General features: G+C 38.9%; 1 protein-coding gene across 1 annotated transcript; it reads right to left on the reverse strand.

Moving 5' to 3' along the window:
* Window positions 1–516: 516 nt before the first annotated feature.
* Window positions 517–20,424, reverse strand: Cdk5alpha (Cdk5 activator-like protein). The gene is made up of 2 exons (XM_034978820.2): window positions 19,597–20,424; window positions 517–7,139 (listed from the first exon to the last, which is right to left on the reverse strand). Exons 1-2 carry the CDS (start codon window positions 20,299–20,301, stop codon window positions 6,759–6,761), a joined length of 1,086 nt encoding a protein of 361 aa, XP_034834711.1. The 5' UTR covers window positions 20,302–20,424; the 3' UTR covers window positions 517–6,758.
* Window positions 20,425–20,742: the final 318 nt, after the last annotated feature.

Consider the following 20,742-nt stretch of genomic DNA (forward strand, 5'->3'; position numbering starts at 1 on the left):
AATCTTATTTATTTACGCCCAAATTTTCATATACCTAATCTTATTTATTTACGCCCAAAGTTGTCATAAATTTAGTGTTAAAATAGGGATCTTTTGAGGCTCGTAACTTTTAAATGAATATTTTTTTCAATGTTTTATGTATCAATGAACCTAGATAAAGACGAGATAAATCGATATAATTCTTATTTTTGTGCGTACAATATCGAATATTGTTGTATTTTCCCTCCTACGTTTGTATGAAGAAAGCACTGAAGTGAGTCCCCTTAACATGGATCTTGCTATCCCACTTCGACTGCTGAGCGAAAGCCAGAGGCTGGACATAGGCCGAACACCATTGAGGTCCAAACTCTCGCTTCAGTTTGTTAGTCTAAGTGAAATAGCGATTATGATAATAGTTATTATATTAATGCCTTTATTAATAATTTTATTAATAATAGTTCTTGCTTAACATTATATTATTTTTAGCTTTTAATTTTTCTCGGCTTCCAAGTATTCCAAGAAAATAAAACACCGTAATTGTATATACGAAACTTTTTTAATAATAAGGTATATTTACAGTAGGTTAATTAACAAACGTGAGTTATATGAATAATTAGAAGAGGTACCTGAATTGTATTAAGTACCTTCAAATGCATGCACACTTCCAAATATCTAATTACAATTCAAAGAGATCATAGGGACCAGTCACTCAAACATCGGGACTTATTTTTTATTTTAATAAGACGTAGGTATTTATTATAATTGGAATGTACATCACAATCTTAACTATCTTCCAGAAACAAATTTAAACAAGAACGGTGGCAATAAATAGATACATACATATTACCATACATAAAATATCGATAGATACATAAAATCTAAAAAGGATAGACACAGAAATCTAAGAATATTTGACTAGAAACAAATGGCAAATTATAATATAACAATTGAAAACTGGTTTTAAGTTTTATTAATCTAGACATAATTGGTATTTTTTTCTAGCTTGGTTTTCCTAAACAGTAAACCTACCTAGTTATTGAAAGTTCGTCAAATTCATATCATAAGGCTACTGCTTTCGACTGACCAGAAAATATTATTCTTAACATCTATAAACTAGTTGCTTATTATTATCTGAAATTATTTATTATTTTTACCAGCCACATAGCATGCGGGTAATTAATGTCACTGAACTATTTATTAGACTCGTAAATATAAGCGTTTTCGTTGGTTTCATGATATAGTTTTATATTACCATCTCCAATATAGTAGACTAAGGTAGACCTTATCAACAAGCATTACCAACAATTCAATTTCACCATTCGGCATTCACCAGTCAAGCATTTGTGATTTCCATACCAGAACCAATATAGAACATGGCTAACAATATATTTTGCTATGAATGCACGTTTAGGATATTTCTGTTTAACCCATATTTCTAAAAGATATAGTAGCTCCAACAAAACTTTGTTTTTGTGAACGATTCTTCTAATAAATTAAAGTGAATTGACGAACAATAACAATAACTCCTTATAAATTACTTCAAATGAATATTAAACATATTAAAGATTTTGTTTCAGTGAAGACGGCATCAAAAACTCGTTTACCAGTTAAAGATATCATTAGAAATTAATTCAACTTAATTAACATCTTAATTAATCCAATAGGTACCTTAAAACTAAGCCCAAATCAAGGTGTGCCACACCGCAGCGTATTGCATTATAACTCGTTTAAAATATTTTTTTGCGTATACGTATTAATGTAACTTTACCGTATATATTATGAGGTTCTTATTATTTCTTAATTTTCGCAAAACATGCAATTGATAAAATATGCGGATTAATGCGTTGCGGTGTGATACGTCAAATTGTGTGCGAGCCTTAAACGTAAGATTCCTTAAACTAATACAACAAATAAAAATAGCAAAAATTAAAATAGGTATAACAAAACAATATTATAACACCAATGTATAGCTAAGTATATAATTCAATAAACATCACAGACATCTACTTTACCCAATCGTAAATGAGTTTGGAATATTTTTTGAGATTCTTTTTTTTAATCATTACGACTAAACGATTTTACTTACTCTACGACACTCGGTAAGTTCAATAAAAGTCAGTTTAAAATAGTGCAATTTTACTATCTTTACAAAGATAAGCATGATAATTACGAGATTCTGTAAAGCCACTAACTACATATTTATAAATTAATTTCTGATTTTGACAAGCAGTTTGACAATTTAATCTAGCCATTAATCCAACCAACCTATACAAAGTCCATTGTCCAGTATGGAGCACAGTTTAGCCAGTTTTCTACACATTAGAAATATCAATCTTCTAACTTCATAACCGACTTTAAATGCGAACAACCTTAATTCAACGATGAACATTTCGGGACATCTGAAAAAGTAGGCAAGTAGGTACCTATATTGTATTTTTTAAATAACGTGAAGTACACATTTCTTAATTTCATTTAATAAACCGAGTGCCCTTTCAGGCGTATTTTAACACCTGACGGTCATTTGTCTAAACTAGACTAATATTTAGTACTTAATATAGGTATTTTAATCGTTTTAACTGTACAAAACGCTTAATCATTCGCAAAATTTACCTAGTTTTAGTTTAATATAATGTACGCCATTCGCCTTATCATTCCGCTTTGAGCCGGCCATACTTACGTACACATTTTAGAAAGGTTTACCGGAGTAATAATAAATTATTTACGTATTTATTAGCTAAGTGAGTCAAGTTATCAAGCAAGTAAACTTGCTCTTCACTCTGGCGCGCGGCGATGCTGTCTACTAATGATTAAAGATGATATTAGACGGTTCATTCGAGTGATTGTCTTACTTTGTTTGTCACTTTTGATTCATTTTGTCTCGCAGACGTTTAATTTCGAGTGGAGGATGCCGAATCAAAGAAATTAACAAAAATGAACCGTCTGAATCACCTTTTGCCAAATCAGCAATTTACAAAACTCGCTACATAACTAACTTGTGTGTAAATCAAACTTAAGAGTAACCATCGACAATGCGTCTTCCTGGCGTCTTCTATAGTCCGTACAAAATGACTCCACACGCGCGATTTTAACTCTTTATGGCAACTGTCTTGTCAAAAGTACGCACTACCTTTAAAATAAGGACATGATAAGGACTAAAATCATACTTTTGACATGAAATTTGACACAAAAAGTTAAATTTTACGCCATTTTTACGCGATATAAAGTGCCCCGTAAACGGTCAAACATGTTTGACAAAGACGTAGTTTGTTTAACAAACGCATCCATACACCTTCAAGCATGTTTGACACACACGCCGTCAACCAAACACGTAATTTGTAAAACACGACCGCAGACGATCAAATAATTTGACAAACGCGTAATATTTGACAAACATGTTTGACATGTTTACGGGGCACTTCGTACAACTGATCAACGCTTGATCAACGATAATTATACAAAAGAAAAAGACGCGCTTACAGCATTTATCTCTTTCTAACATAAGTTAGCTCTGTTACTTTCACTTGTACGGGGATTTCCATGTGATTCCGCTTTTGATTGGTGACTGGAAAATACGACGGTGCTGCCGCGTTATTGCATCCTCCCGGCTGCCAGACATTTTTTCTAATATCAACTAACTACTTATATGGCAATACAATCATTCACTACATTTACGAAACTAACTTACTAACTAACCGCTGCGCTATTGGACTAGAACGCCGCTGCAAGAGTGCAGTCTGAAACACGGACTAAAGGAAAAAGATAGACAGAAACGTTTTAAAAATAATGATGCCTGAAAAGCTGATTACTCCATAAGCTAGCGGTGCACACGATGCAATGTTTGCTATGCTATGTATATAACACCCGACACAACTTACCCGTAGCACTACCATACATTGACGGCAATCGAACTGCAATAAGCATTTTATTTCTCATTTAATTTTTAATAAAAATTTCTAAAAACCTAATAATAATTAAACACCTTGTAGGCATGTCTTATTATAGTTTTTAGAAATATTATACTTTTTAGACTATAAATAGTAGGTACACTACCTATCATAGCTGTTATAGTAGTAGACTATGTCCATCATACGCTAATAAATCTCTATGACACTAAAATACTCATGGCCTAAGAGTCAGACCTGGCACGCGCTGGCTCTCTCTCTATCAAGCTTGTAACAATAGTTCCGGAAATCGAGATGCAATTTTCACAAACGGCCGACTTCAATAAGCAGGGACGTATTTATGCCAAAAAAAAATTGGACCCAGACAGAGTTGGTGTTTTACTACACTCTCTCTCTGAGTTGGATCCTTTTTGCATCCGTTGGTTTTTATCCAATTTATAGAATGCATTTTTGTCTTAATGCATTTTTGCTTTGTTCGTAAAGACTCCGTCCGTCATTTTTCCTTTAGTCTGAGCCAGAAAAATAAGATTACCAGACAATTACCTACAATACACAGACATACAATAAATTACAGCAAGACAATTCAGTATAATAAGTGAACGCTTTCTCAATGATTAGGCTTTTTCCTTAACTCTATGTTTGTATGGCTCGAGTGTATTTAGAAAATACTGCTAAGATGCTTCTTAAAAAGGGCACCCTACGTTTTTGGTATTTTACCCATACAGTAAACTCGTAAAAACTATAAAACCGGGACTACTAAGGTCCGCTTAGTAGTACCCGGCCGACGAAGAAGCGATTATTATAGCTATCGACTATTTTCTCGCTCAAGAAACGTACAATCGTTGTATGATTCCGAGTCCATAAAAGAGTTAATAGCTAAGTATATTAAAAGATGATTGCTGACTGTGCAGTGTCGGTGAGAACTCTCTCTTTCCAGTAGTTTGTTGCAGCGACAAGAGCTACCAAAAAAAGAACTCGCTTAGAAACGCCGTTTTGATGCTCAAAACACTCGCGCATACACACTCGCTTCTCGATGCTCGCTAGCTTGTTTCCGGTTTTTAGCTCAACTCGTTTCTCGCTAATCGTCGGCGGTCGGACAAGTGCTTAAAACTGGCCATAAGAGTTGGCTTCATCTATTATAAATCATAGTATTACGAACCATCAGTAGCTATCAAATAGTACCTACGCAGAGCGGAGCGAGACCAATAATTAATCTATGAGTACGCCATAGATTGGATTTGGATACTATTTTTCCTATTTTTCCGTTCCCATCTAAGCGAAGCGGAGAGGAGATTTTTTCGGTCGACCAATCATTCTTAATAGATGCCTTGAAAATGATCACGTTATCTTTCAAAGATATCTGATTTGATTGGTCGATTAAACATTGCAAATCTGTCCGAACCGCTTAGGTAATGTCCACCTAAGCGGTTCGGAGAGATTAAAATATCTCACATACAATTACAAGTGTTATAGCGAAAATTGTAGGTACACTCGAGACTCAGATGTATTATTGAAGATTGGTTAGAACGATGGTCATTTTAATATTTTAATAGTACCCACAAAATAGAATTAATTTCGGCAATTAAAACGTGCTTGATAAAAAGTCAGTGTGTTGCTTGTCTATGACGCACACTAATAAATACAGTGCAACAAGGCTATCTTGGCACGTGGTGAAAATCGGAACTAACGTTGCCGTCAAAGTGTCCCCTTTGTTCTTGTTTGAATATTCTAAGCCTTTGTTCTCCAACAGCGCCCCCCTATCAATGTCATTCAAGTGCCAAGAGAGCCTTGTCGCACTTTATAATGTTATCTCGCTCGCACCAAAGTGCCAATCTTCTTTCTATTTCGTGCACATACTTTAAATTCTAGACTAAGAGTTTGTGAAAAATTTTGAGATACGTTTAGTAACTTATACAAGCTGAAAGTTTGTAATAAAACTAATAACATACATAGTATAAGTACAGGTACTGTAGTCGAATAGGACATTTCTCACCAGAGTATGAAAATTTTATTTTACTAGAGTATGAAAATTTAAACTTGCCTGCCAGCGGACCCCTGGTGGCGGTAGATAGGTACAAACAATCGGCTTAATATCACCTACTTTGCCAAAATTTTCCACAATTTTTCTTACCTATTCGGAATTTGTAATTAATGTTCTTCCAAATCTTCACAGATTAATCTATGTATGTATATATTTTAAAGTCCATTTTGTTTCCGGCTATGATTTAAAAAGCCTTGGTCAATCATAACAAAGATAACTGAGCAAATTAATTAAAATCATTAACTTAAAATTTAAGTTGTTCTCGTCAAGTTCAAGCTCATCGTTTTCTCAATCTGGGTCAATGTTTGGACTAAGGGCCATAGTAGATACGATGCTTTTAGCATCAGCGATCGGCGTTTAGTTGCTTTTCGGAAGCTCGATGCCTTGACTGAACGCTCCAATCCGCACACATATACCTAATCTCCAGTCACAGCGATCGATTAATTATTTCAATACAGCGATCAAACGCAGACAGTCGTCAAAATCGCTTAAACGCGATGCAGTCGTAAAATCGCTGATAGCTGATGCTAAAAGCATCATATCTGTTATGGCTCCTACTTGACGAGTAAGACATCTTTGATCAAACTGTGGACAACAATCGCCTTCGCTCAAACTTACAATACATTCACACACGCAACATACCAAGACTAGTAAATATAACGGTATACCTAGATCGCAATTCGGTTCTAATTTATTTTATCAATTTACCTATATGTCTGATTTGTCGTCCATTTGACAATCGACGATTGACCAAGAGCTTCCGTAGTTAAAAGCCGACATCAAACTCTGCTGGGCCGGTCGGTCAGTGCTAGTCTAAGCACAGCGACCTCTGTATGTCAGGCAGCCGAAATAGCGTGCGGGGGCGCGGGCGCGGGGTGCGGAGGTGCAGGGGGAGGGTTATCAGCAACCCCACAAGCCTTCAACTCGGTGAAAACCTCCGTAAAGAACCCTGGTTCGGAGTTAATTCTTAACATGTTAAACGACAGTCTGTCAACAATTAAAAGGCATCGGTCCCAGAACTTATCCTTGGAGTCTTCGACTAGGAAAGGTTTTAAGGGGTAAGAGATCTCGTTCCCCATGTAGGAGTAAGAGAGGTAGAGGCAGGTCAGCACGACGGCCTGGAGTTCCTGCGGGCGCGCTATCCGCTCTCCGTCCACCAGCTCCCGGACTAGCATGTACACGAAGACCACGTTTGCCGGATTGATGAACGCCACGTCCTGAAATGAGACAAATTTTGTGGTTACCCTCCTGTTAGTCTAATCTATGACGAATCTAATCTTCTGTCGGACAATCGAAGGTCAATCTAAAATCTCCGTTAAAAAGCAATAACGGGGAATAAAGTTGCCTTGAGCCTTGGTCATTCCCATCCCATACCAAGAGACAAGCCGAGACTATAAATAGCCTAAAAATGAGTGTTAACGGATTCGGCGGCATCGAGCAGATTGAAGAGATCTCTGCTTGTGCATTTTACGGGGTACAATTCTGCTGTGATTACTATACTTGGCAATAATGCCGTAGATGTTCTTGATGTAGACAACTAGAGCATATTTTTATCAAGATCCATTTTATTTTACCTTGAAGTGACTCATAAATATCTTGATATTGATCGGCATGATAATAATTGTATTAAAACAGAACATGTGTCCCGTAAAGTAGGTAGGCCTTTGTTCAATATTTAATAATATTAGGGTTGCCACACATCATTTTTTAAAGAGTGTAAATGGTAACGTTTATTTTGCAAACTAAAAAGGCCGCCGGCAACGCATCGGCGGTTCCTCCTGGTGCTGCAAAGTGCAAATGTTCATGGGCGGCGGTAATCACTTCACATTAGGTGACCCGCCTGCTCAATTGCTCGCTATCTCTATTTAAAAAAAAACTAAAAAGTGACCCAAATACCTACGTATAATTTGATCGAGTAATTTTTACAACAGGTTTGATCCGAAAGGTAAGCTGTAATTTATGTTATGTTGCACTTAAGTCTTAAGGTGAAATCGTGAAATCTGTAGACCGCACTCTGACTTTGCTTAGACTTAAGACAGAGTTAAAACGAGACAGAGAAAATCTGTCTCGTTTGCAGTCTGAGCAAAGTCAAAGTACGCTCTATAGATCTCAGCCTTAGTCTAAGCTGATGTAAAGCTTTCATAAACAACGTAAGCCAATTCTTATATACGGGATACAAAATATTTTATATCTGTCCCCAGGATGCAAGCTATCTCTATACAGTACGCGGCCGAAAGTAATGTACGTTAGTTTTCAAAGTAGGTAAGTACTAAGTACAAAATACGAATAGTACCTATAGGTACAAATTTTTGTTGGCTAAAAATGTGAGGTTCAATTTATTGTTCACTAAATTTGCCGATAAAGGTAGCAAGTGACAGCCCTATAGGTGCCCATTTACCTAACTTTATAACGTGATGGCAGTAGGTAAACAACCAAGTTCTCATGTATGTACTTCGTCAATTTAATTTACATGCCTAATTCTGTCTGAGTCCCAATTATACGAGTAGGTGCCTACCTATCGTACGGGTAAAGTGGTTTATTTTAGTGGCCTATGATAAGCCGCCTATCAAAGAAATAGAAATAGACAGATTTTTATTCAAAATCCAAATATTTATACAAATGCCTTTGAATCGTTAAATAAATCTACCACTGGTTGCATTTCTCGTATTATAAATATTTGTAAGGTAGAGTCTTAGATTAACGATTGGTTTAATTCTTAATCTAAGGTTAAAGGGACTTAGTTTAATGCTCTATAATAGAAATAGAACGATTTTTATTCAAATACATTTTTACAAGTAGGAAGGTACCTCAGTAGTGCTTTTGAATCATCGTCATAGGCCTAAAATTGTACCTCCCTCCACATACCTACATTAGCTAAAAATCCAAAACAAGCAAATTGTACGCAATGTTTACATACACTGAACTGAAGCAGAGTGAACGGCTGAAGTCTTCAAACCTCAATTCGAAAGGTCAATACCATAGAATTCTAAATATGTTAATAGAAATGGCATCTGTTATGTTTAATGCCAAGACAATCGCTGACTTTTAGCAACTTCATCCATCCCTCCATCAGCCTGTAGCGTTTATTATTGGACATTTGGAGGGAAGCCACCTAATACCACACACGGTCAATATACCTTCCTCATCCATCAATTTTTCTCCACCTTTTAAAGGTATCCATCAAGTGACAGATATGGCCGGCCGACAGGCACTTCAGCTTGCTACTTAATATATAAATAAAGAGGGCTATATTAGTTACTTTGGTTCTCTGACAGATCTCTCTGTCCGCCCAATCTATCCCTCAGAGAGCCACCCAACATACCCTCTAGGCAACTTACGCATCTACAGATATAATTCAAAAGCACATAAGTAAGTAATAAGTAGTATCATATCCCTAGCATCCAAAGCAATCGTATGTTCAAAATCAAAATATTATTTGTTCAATTAACGCTTACAAGTACCTACCTACTTAAGTACTTTTGATTTGAATCATCAAATGCATCGACAACTGCCTGGTTCGGATTGCCTTCACCTGTTTACGCAATGAAGTGCACAGATGTTTTACTACATAATTGCGCAGTGGCATTTCATACCACTTCTTTACTTATTCTAAATTCTATGGCCAATACGAAATCCCTTCGGACAGCTTTATTCTCTAAGTGCTCGACTCGGAACGCAGAGTAAACAAAGATAATCAAGAACGTGTACAAAATATTGTGTTACTAATAAATGGGGGTAGAAATATTTTTGGCTGTCTACAAACGGCTGAAAGTTAGTGAAAAATTAAAAGTGTTGTCGGTTGTTACTTGTTAGTAACTAGGTTAGGTCTATATTTTATGAGGAACTAAGTAGCTGAAGTCCACGATTTCATCCAAGTGGATTTAGGTTTTTAAAAATCCCGCGGGAACTCTGATCTGCTGGGGAAAGTATGTATGTTGTCAAAATGCAAGCTATCTCATCTCTGTACCTTTCGTCAAAGCCTGTTTAGGTATGAATATACCTACCTATAGAAGTATGATCGTAAAGAAAAATATTTCAGAAACCTGTGGTTGAGATAAGTAGAGCTGAAAACTCGAAGGTGCGAAATGCGGATAAGGAAGGGAGAAAAATCGCGAGCGTCTTTGTTTCATGAAAAGTATAATGAGCAGTTTTAAAGATGGCGCCTTTGTGTTGGTTGAAATATAGAATCAAGTTTCTTTATTCCATTCTTTCTTTCATGAGAGGCTGTGAATGTAGGTGAAGTTTTGACGAGTGTATTGCTGCAGTGGTGTGCTCTGCTGCTTTGTATTATATAAGTGAGAGGTCCCGGGTTCAATTTCAGACTAAGTCAATTTAGGAATTTATTTATACTTATTTTCGTGGTTGGCTTAGGATGGTCTTTTAGTATATATAGGTCTTCTATAGCGAGGATATGAGGGCTTTAGTAGGAGTTCACCTTGGGCGGTGATCTATCGATCCCAAGAGTGATACGCGCAATGATCACAAGCGAGACTTGTTGGACGGCAATGGTATATTTTTGGTCCCAAGACGCTTAAATGGTGAACTCGCTCCGGAAATAGCAGCGTTGGCAGATCCCCAACCTATTGGGAATCTGCTTAAGTCCTAACTTAAGTCGAAAAACGACATCAAACGAGTCACAGGGAGCCTGGATCTATAGATCCAGACGACACAATACCGCAGCGTGTGGAAGTCCTTACAAGAGACAAACGTCTAACAGTAGATCTCTATCGGTTAGCGACGGTGTTTATTTAGTTTCATGATGATGATGATGATCAACCCATCGCTGGCTCATAACAGACCACGGATCTTCTCTCAGAGTGAGAAGGGTTTGGCCATAGTCTAGCACGCTCTCCATGTGCGGATTGGTAGACTTCACACACTTTTGAGAACATTATGGAGAACACCGAAAAGTTAGAGGTGCGTGCCCGGGATTGAACCCCCGACATCCGATTAGAAGGCGGGCGTTCTAACCACTAGGCTATCACAGCTTCAGCAGCATTTAATTTAGTACAATATTATTACGACTAGAGCAGTAAGAGTTAGTTAATTAAAACAATTACCTCACTTCTATTATTATTTGGTTGCGTATTGATTAGCATGCGCATTTTCTTTAATGGCTTCTCTTTACAACACAAAGTCACAAACCCCTTGGATCACGCTATACCTCCCTCTCGCTCTAAACAAACCGTCGCTGGGCATTTTACATCACACGACCACGCTACGATACAATATCGTACACGTAGCAAACTTGTGACCAGCTAATTTCAACCACCACGGAAAGCCATTATTGCACTCTTTAAAATTCTCGCGTGAATTGCAATTGGTTGTTCCAATATTGATCCGTTTTGTAAAAAGATTTTTTAAGTTTCACAAATCTCTACGTAAAAAAACAAATACAAAATTATTGATCAGGTAGGTAAACTTAATTATAATTGTGAAATCGAAAGTTATGATTGAGGATTCGAGTATTAACTCTATTACAGCAAATAGATGACCTCTTGTCTGTAGTTTAGACTTTAGTTTGTTATCTTTAGGTATAGGCAGCTGCCTTTTCACCAAAACTGTTCAATAAATGTATGTGTAACCAATGGAATCAGTTCATTTTCATAGCTTAACTCTTCTGGAAAAGGGTTGATTAAGCAATAAGTACTAAAAAAGAAAATTTAAAAAGTAAAGGAATTCTATTGGTAACTTTTACACACGTCCATGGTATATTTTTGGTGGAACTTGTATATAGAAAGACATCATCATCATGATCAAGCCATCACCGGCCCACCACCACCGCCACGCTGGCAAAGTGCGCATTGACAGAACAGACGAACATACGATCCCCTGAATCCAACGACACGACATATCGTCGCGTAGTCGTAAAGTGTAAATAGTGTTCATTCACCAAGACAGCAAGGCGAATATCGATTGAGGGGGCGCCCGCTACATTCATATTGAATGAACGTAGCGCCGCTGTTTAAGGTGAAACATCATCCCATCAGGTTGAGTAAGAACCTTTTATATCGTGCCGTCAAATATTCAGGACAGACTTTTCACTTGTGGCATCTGAAGTTTTTTAGGGTTCCGTACCTTAAAAGGAAAAACGGAACCCTTATAGGATAACTTTGTTGTCTGTCTGTCGGTCTGTCAAGAAACCTACAGGGTACTTCCCGTTGACCTAGAATCATGAAATTCGGCAGGTAGGTGTAGGTCTTATAGCAGACATTCGGGGAAAATCTGAAAACCGTGAATCAGTGGTTACATAGCACGAAAAAATATTTTGTGGTCATGAATTAATAATTAGTATTTTAAATTTTTGAAGTAAGATAACTTCAAGTGGGGTATCATATGAAAGGTCTTCACCTGTGCATTCTAAAACAGATTTTTATTTATTTTTATGCATCATAATTTTTGGATTATCGTGCAAAATGTTTAAAAAATACGACTGTAGTACGGAACCCTCGTCGCGCGAGCCTGACTCGCACTTGGCCGGTTTTTTCTTTTGGTCTAATCCACCACCCACTTACGAGAGGTAGGTAAGTACATTTTTCCGCTCATCCGAAGATTGACGGAGAGACAAAGCTTTAATCATTAAGTCCACCTTTTGTGCTAATAAGTAACTCCATTGTGCAATGAAAGGGGAACAAGACGTACACGTGCCGTGAAAACCTTTCTACGTTTTTGACGACTTCCCTGGCGCAGTGGTGAGTGCTGTTATCTTATTAGTGGGAGGTTCCGGGCTCGATTCCCGGCAGGGGTTTGAAATTTTATAATTTCTAAATTTCTGGTCTGGTGGTAGACTTCAGCCGTGGCTAATTACCACCCTATCGGAAAGCCGTGCCGCCAAGCGTTTTAGCGTTCCGGTACGTAAAAGGTTAGCCCGCTTCCATCTTAGACTGCAATCATCACTTACCAGGTGAGATTACAGTCAAGGGCTAACTTGTATCTGAATAAAAAAAAATGTTATCATTTCACGTTTAGATTCCGTACCTACTATTACTAAGCCTCCGTTATCTGTCCGTCCGTCCATCCATTCATCTGTCTGTCAGTGGGCTGTATATCTCGTGAAGCGTAATAGAGAGTATGTTCACAAAATGTGTAGGTATTTCTATTGCCGCTATAACAACAAACAATAAAAACAAAATGACCGCCATGAAAATTAAAAAAAGTGTCTTGGGTTTTTTAATTTATAGACTAGCGCTTGGCTGCAATCAGATCTGGTGGCAAGTGATGATGCAGCCTAGGATGGAGCGCGCTTGCCTAGAAGATGCCTATTCACTCTTGACTTGAAGGTACTCATATTGTAATTGGAGGGGAAAACTGATGCTGGAAGGGTGTTCCAAACCTTGGTTGGTACCTACGGAACTCTTCGTCTGTGAGTACGACTCACACTTGGCCGATTTTTACACGTGCGACGGAAATGGTCATAATGGAACCAAAATAGCGTCATTGGAATAAATTAACGCGATTAGAATAATATCTATCTTGGACTGCTACCAGACACGTAGATGGTTATAGAGATATCGATATTATTTTATGTCCGTGAAAAGATGGCCAAACTAAATATTTTAATAAACATAGTAAGTAGAAGTACCGACGTATATTTAAGTACATATATTATCCTTGTTTATGCAGTGCTAATAATGTCTAAGTAATATTATATGCAAAAAAATACCACAGAATAGGTATTTAAATTCTTTGGATATACCTAGGCACGGCAAATTTTAGGGTTCTACGGAAACCTAAAATTTGCCGTAGTATTTAACTAAGTAGGTAAGAAAGTAATATAAAAACCATGGCAGGCCAATAATTAGTGTTTGTATTTTGTGCAATGTGCATTTTTACACTATGGTCATACCGAATAAATAGTGACTACCTAAGTAGGTACATAACATGAAAAGTAGAAAATTAACAAGATGAATTTTGTGGTTGGTTGCCTGATGTATTTCGGACCCCTAAAAGTTACCGTAGCAGTCCGTTAACTTAGAAAGTAACATAAAAAACATGGCAGGCCAATTAGTGTTTGCGAGTCCCGTAGATATCTAGGTGAGCTCGAGCCTAAATAGGAAAATGACGTAGGAAATTCAATGATGCACTCACAAAGTGGGATACGGTGAATTAAGTTCACCCGTATAAGGCTTTTCATATTATCATACCTAGATATGCACGAAAAGAATGCTTTTGTGCAATGTGCATTTTTACACTAGATACGGTAACACAAAATTAGATCTCTTGATGTAAAAATAGAAAATTAACAAATCGAATTTTGTGGTTGTTTGCCTGTTTTACTACGGACCCCTAAAAATTGCCGTAGGATTTCGCTAACTAAGAAAGTAACATAAAAACCATGGCAGGCCAAATTAGTGTTCGCGAGTCCCGTAGATATCTAGGTGAGCTGGAGCCTAAATAGGAAAATGACGTAGGAAATTCAATGATGCACTCGCAAAGTGGGACATGGTGAATTAAGTTCACCCGTGTCAAGTCTTTTCATATTATCATACCTAGATATGAACGAAAAAGGACGTTAATATGCAATGTGCACTTTTTACAGTGTAGAGTGATACAAAATTTAAAACATTTGGATCTTTTGATGAAAAACTAGAAAATTAACAAGTTTAATTTTGTGATTAGTTGCCTGCATAAAAGTAAGTATGAACCAGATCAATCATCAAAACAGAAATGAGGAGATCCGTAGGAGAACTAGAGTAACCGACATAGCTCAACGGGTTGCGAAGCTAAAGTGGCAATGGACGGGGCACATAGTTTGTACAACCGATAGACGTTGGAGTCTCAAGGTGCTGGAATGGCGACCTCGCACCGGAAGACGCACGCAGCGTAGGAAGACCCCCCACCTAGGTGGACGGACGACATCAGACGAGTCACAGTGAGCCGCTGGATTCAGGCGGCGCAAGACCATGGCATGTGGAAGTCCCTACAAGAGACTTATGTCCAGCAGTGGGCATCTATTGGTTGATAATGATGATATAAGTATGTAAAGGGATGAAAACTATTCTCACTCTCTACCTGATATTCCTCATTGCTGGGGGTCGAATCCTCTGTTCATTAATCACATAATGATAGGGGTTTTCTTGTAATAATACAAAACTTTCTAAAACAAAATTTCACTAGTAGATTCAACGATTACTTATTATCAGATATTAAGCGTGATAATCCGTAATCAATAACTCGGGATCGAAGGCTAAAATATGTGCTCTCCGAGATGCGAAGGCAGATGTAAATCCTAACTAATTCGAATCTCCGCGTCGATCACCCATCCGTATATCGACTCGGATTAGCATTGCTTACCCAGCATAATCGACAGAAATTTGCCGTCGCGGGTCATATGTCCCTCAAAACTTACTGGGGAAATGGGGTTACTAAAAAGAAAAAGTAAGTAGGACGAATTTGTATAGTTACTTCCGGGTCTACGAGAGATCTACGAAACGTCTACGCCAGTCGTACATCATCTAAAAGTAGACAAAAGGACTAGGTACATACTTTCATAATATATTTTTACAAGCTTATAGCGACTTCGTTCACGTGAACTACACAAACAACCCCCCATTTTATCCTCTTAGAAGTTGAATTTCCAAAAATCCTTTCTTAGCAGAATGTCGTCATATAATATGTATCTGCATGCCAAATTTCAGCCCGATCCGTCCAGTAATTTGAACTGTGCGTTGATAGATCTGTCAGTCAGTCAGTCAATCAGTCAGCTTTTCCTTTTATATACATGTACATATTTAGATTCATGCTAGTCATGCTACACAAATACTGTATTTGTGTACAATAGCTCAAGTAAAATTAAATGAAAATAAGTTTCAATTATTGAATTAATCGACTAATTACATTTTCAATTGTGAAGTTTTCCTTTTGCAATGGCCTTTTCTCTCAGTAAAGTTCCGTAACATAAATAAGTACTAGTGTTTTAATTGATTAATTAATCTAATACCAATTCCCTAAGTGGGCTGTTTATTTAAAATGTACAACAATGTTCCGAGTTCGGGATGAACATTGGATAATGTTGAGAAGATCGATATTATGATAAGCTTTTGTACCTAAATCTATTAGATAATGTAGATAACTACTGTTTACAACAACACCGCTACACTCAATATTAATTTAGAACACAACAAAATAATCTGTACTGCCAAATTAGGTATATTTTATCACTACCCATATTATAAATGCGAATGTATGTTTGTTTGTTTTTTGTTGGTTTGTCCTTCGCGACGAATCAACGAATCGACGTGATTTTTTGCGTGGTTATAGTTCAAGACCTGGAGAGTGACATACTTGACTTTTTGTCCCGGAAAATCAAAGAGTTCCCACGGAAATTTTAAAAACCTAAATCCACCCGGACGAAGTGTATTAGTCTATCTGTCTGCTAGCTTTTTATGGCCCATTCGCTCAAGCGATTTGCAGAAATTCCGTACAGGGATAACTTGCATGCCGGGTATGGACTGTGGCCATAGGCTAATTATTGTCCTGGAAACCTAAAGCGTTCCCATGGGATTCTACGAAAACCTAAATCCGATAAAATCGCTGATATAATTCTATTTGATACAGAGATAGCTTGCAACTTGCATCCTGGAGACGGACAAAGGAGAAATTTTATCCCGAGAAATCAAAGTGGTCATACGAGATTTAAAAAAACTTAATCCTCGTGGATAATAAATAAATAATAGGGTGGTTACCCTGAATGTCATGTCAGATAATTTATTGTTGGTAGCCATGGTTTGGCTGAGATACTATGGCAGAAAGAAAGATGTTTTTTTAACTTTTATCTATTTGGCATGAAAACAAAATGAGAGAGTAGGTTGCAGCTTCCACCCGCACAGTGAGGTACCTAGTTTAAAGGTCAGGACAAACACAAAGCGGGGCGGCAGCTCTGCGCGACGGTAACTGCACAGCAACAGTCAGCATGACATAATAAATCTGCCAATGTTGATAGAATTAGATCATCAAAATACAATAAAACCAGAGCAAAGAGAACTTAAAAGCCCTTGATATACATGAATGCAGCACATTTTTAATTCGCAAAAATTTGCTTGGAACGCTTGTTGAGATATATGAACGAACATGAACTTTAAACTTAGATTTTCAAGGTACATTATGACTTTGAAGTAAAAGTGTTTCGACTCTCAAAATCTATTAAAAATGTTAACCTACATGATATTCAATAGCCATATATATATGATATATAATATACCAAAAGCTTAATTTGCTGTAATCCGCTGAAACAGTTTTCAGCGGATTACAGCAAATTAAGCTTTTGGTTCATTGTATATCATGGACTTTCGCAAAGTAACGCCTGCTTCTATACAACCTACATGATGTCACATTGGTCTTGTGCACGTGTACGATTTATTATAAAAGGAACCGTGTTTAAGAACGTATCACTGCAGTGAAACAGACATCACACATACAGTGTGAGTTCTCTTTCGACCACTTTGCAGTATAAACACCTTCATACAGTTCCTCGTATAGGGTACAACTTTTAGGAACCTCATCGAAAACGTTTCCGTCACGCGTTGCGTGTGTCCAAACCCTTACGTTACCGCATAACGCTACGTCACTTCCTGAGGGACAAAAATAAACTCGGAAATAAAGATGTATAAGGTCAAAGCTTAGCTTTCTTCATGTTGGTAAGGTTTACGCTTGATTACAACCGCCGAGTTTCTTGCTGGTTCGTCTCGGTAGGAACGGAATTCCGAACCAGTGGTAAATTAAAACTAAGTAGGTACCTGACTATTCATAAGCACTTGTAAAAAGTTTACATGAATAAAACAAGTGCGAGTCAGGCTCGCGCAATGAAGGTTCCGTACTACAGTCGTATTTTTACGACATTTTGCACGATAATTCAAAAACTATGATGCATAAAAATAAATAAAAATCTGTTTTAGAATGTACAGGTGAAGACCTTTCATATGATACCCAACTTAATACAGTCACTCACTTCGAAAGTTGGAAATACTAATTTGTGTGATCTGACCCTAAATTCACGGTTTTCAGATTTTTCCCCAAATGTCAGCTATAAGATCTACCCACCTGCCAAATTTCATGATTCTAGGTCAACGGGAAGTACCCTGTAGGTTACTTGACAGACAGTCGGACAGACAGACAGACAGACAGACAGACAACAAAGTGATCCTATAAGGGTTCCGTTTTTCCTTTTGAGGTACGGAACCCTAAATACATTATACATTCTATTCTATTCTATACAATTTGGCTTGACAGACGACCACGTCTTATAACATGGCTCATGAAAAGTAGTCAACGAATGTCACAATGTCTGTGAACCACGTGTAGTCCAAAATTAGTGCTATTCCTTTCACATTTCCTTCAGAACAAGATAGCATTTTACTTTGAGATCTGCCAGTTTAGTTGAATTTGTACCTATGTAGGTCGGTAGGTATCTTGTATGTTTCATGGAATTAGGAACGGACGGAGTCGCGAGCATAAGCTAGTATTATACATATATGTACCTAAGTCTTGTGAGCGAAAATAGAGCTTAAAGTGTTGTGATTATGAAATGCTGTGAGATTCTGAGGAGCACACCTGACAGCGATGAAGCAATGAGATGCATTATATACGTATGTGTTGGTATAGTGCGCGACAGGTCGAGATGGTAATGGTTCGGGTGTGTGGCACGGGGACGCCCCGCACGCGCACACCCGCACAGCGCTCACGCTCGACCGCACCGGGTTAGCGCGGGGGCTGAGCGGGTGTGCGGGGCGCGGCGTCCCCACCCCGATTGCAATATTTATTTGATTTCGAATGGTGGTTTATGAAAGTAAGAAAGAATTATTACCTATATCTAAATATATAAAAGGAAAAGGTCACTGAGTACTGACTGACTGACTGATTTATCAACGTACAGCTCAAACTACCGGACGTATCAGGCTGAAATTTGGCATGCAGATAGCTATTTTGATGTAGGCATCCGCTAAGAAAGGATTTTTGAAAATTCTACCCCTAAGAGGGTGAAATAGTGGTTCGAAATTTGTGTGGTCCATGCTGACGAAGTCGCGAGCATAAGCTAGTTGATTTATAAACAATCAGCTTATTGAAACTAAGAATTCATTAGATTTCCTATAAAGTAGCTATATATTTTCATTTTTCATATTATGGCACCAACAATGCCCTGCAAATGATGGCCCTACAGACAGAATCGATAACACGCGAACAGTTCGGGAACCTTGTCAAAATAACGGCTTATCCAATCACAACAATACTATAGGATTTGTATATAGTGCTTGGTTAGGAATCTGAATTTCAGGCCGACAAGGTATGGTTGTAATTTGTAAATCGTGTTGAATTTTATTGTAAGTTATTGAAATATACACAAACATGTCATGGACATAATGCAGATGCAGATAATATGTATCAGTACTACTATCGTACCATATTAAGTATCTATTGTAAGTCATCTTTAGAATATTTACTTACTTATTATTAGATATGTATCGGATTGGAAGTAAACTGAAGTTTGTTGAATACGAATAATACTTAGTAGATACATAATTTATACATGTACCAAACTGAAAACACATTTGAATTCTGAACAAATATGAAATAAGTTGATATTGTGGCACCTTTGAAACAAAGTTTTGTATATTGTTTCGAAGATCCATTAAAACGGTATGTTTACAGTGCGCAGATCCATAAAAGCGGTGTGTTTACCTGCCATCCTTGCAGGAGCAGCGAGCGGTCGACCGTCCGCAGCCACATGACTGCGTCGCCCGCCTGGAAGTCGCGCAAGCGGTGACAGCGCGAGTGCAGGAACAGGCCCAGGCACTTGAGCAGCTCCGACGTCGACGCCTGGATCACCGTCTTGCGCGGCGCCGCCACCGGGCCCGGGCCCACTGCGCTCGTGGGCAGCTTCTCCGCATAGCACACGTTGTTGTTCAACGCGTTGGTCCGCGCGACCTCCGCCGGCGGCGGCAGCGGGGCCACCGGCGCCCGAGCGTAGATCGCGCCCCCGACGCTCACATTCTTGTTCCTGTCGAGGGGCGCGTTGTCCGCCAACGGCGCCCGGAACGTCGAAACGCTCTTGCTCTTACATTCCAACTTCTTCTTATTGTTATTGGCGGTGGAAAACCTCTTCCACGACAAAGCGTTGATGAACAGCGAGTGCTTCTTGAGGTTCTTCTCGAGGGCGGTCTTCTCGGAGATGATCTTGGCGGCATCGTCGAGCGTGGCGCGGCGGTCGTCGCGCGGCGCGTCGCGGTTCTCGCGGTTCTTGGCGTTGTTGAGGCGCTCGTACGAGTAGGCGAGCGCGGTGCGGTCGGGCGGCGCGGCGGCGGCGGGCGGGCGCCGCTCGCGCGGGCTGAAGCTCAGCACGGTGCCCATGAGGCCCGCGCGCGTGAATCCGCTAGGTGCCCGCATGCATCGCGTGTGCGGTGAGCGGCGGCGACGGCCTGTGTGCGGGTGCGAGCTCGATAGCGCCGCGCCTGCGCGCCGCGTATCGACCGCGCCGCGCGCAGCAGCTGACCGGCCGCCGCCCTGCCGCTCCGCCCGCCCGGTGAGCGCCGCCGTGTGAGGCAAATCACGGAATTACCGATCGAGATCCGCTCGATTGCAATTAAGCCCCACCTATCACTGTCCGGCCGGTCGGACTTAATTTGACAGCACTCGGTCTCCTGGAGTGGCGGTCGCTGAAGACTTGCGGGATGATTAACCTGCAGTCGTTATATAATAATGCCGCATCGCCCACGGATCGGCCGACTGCTTTCCCTATAATCGAATCTCTCCAATAGTTCTTCGTAGTATTTTTGTCATCAAAATCCAACCTACATCCGCATCGCCTGACCTGAATACAATTTTCAT

Source organism: Maniola hyperantus, chromosome 19 (genome assembly GCF_902806685.2).
Source record: "Maniola hyperantus chromosome 19, iAphHyp1.2, whole genome shotgun sequence".
Classification (NCBI taxonomy): Eukaryota; Metazoa; Arthropoda; class Insecta; order Lepidoptera; family Nymphalidae; genus Maniola; species Maniola hyperantus.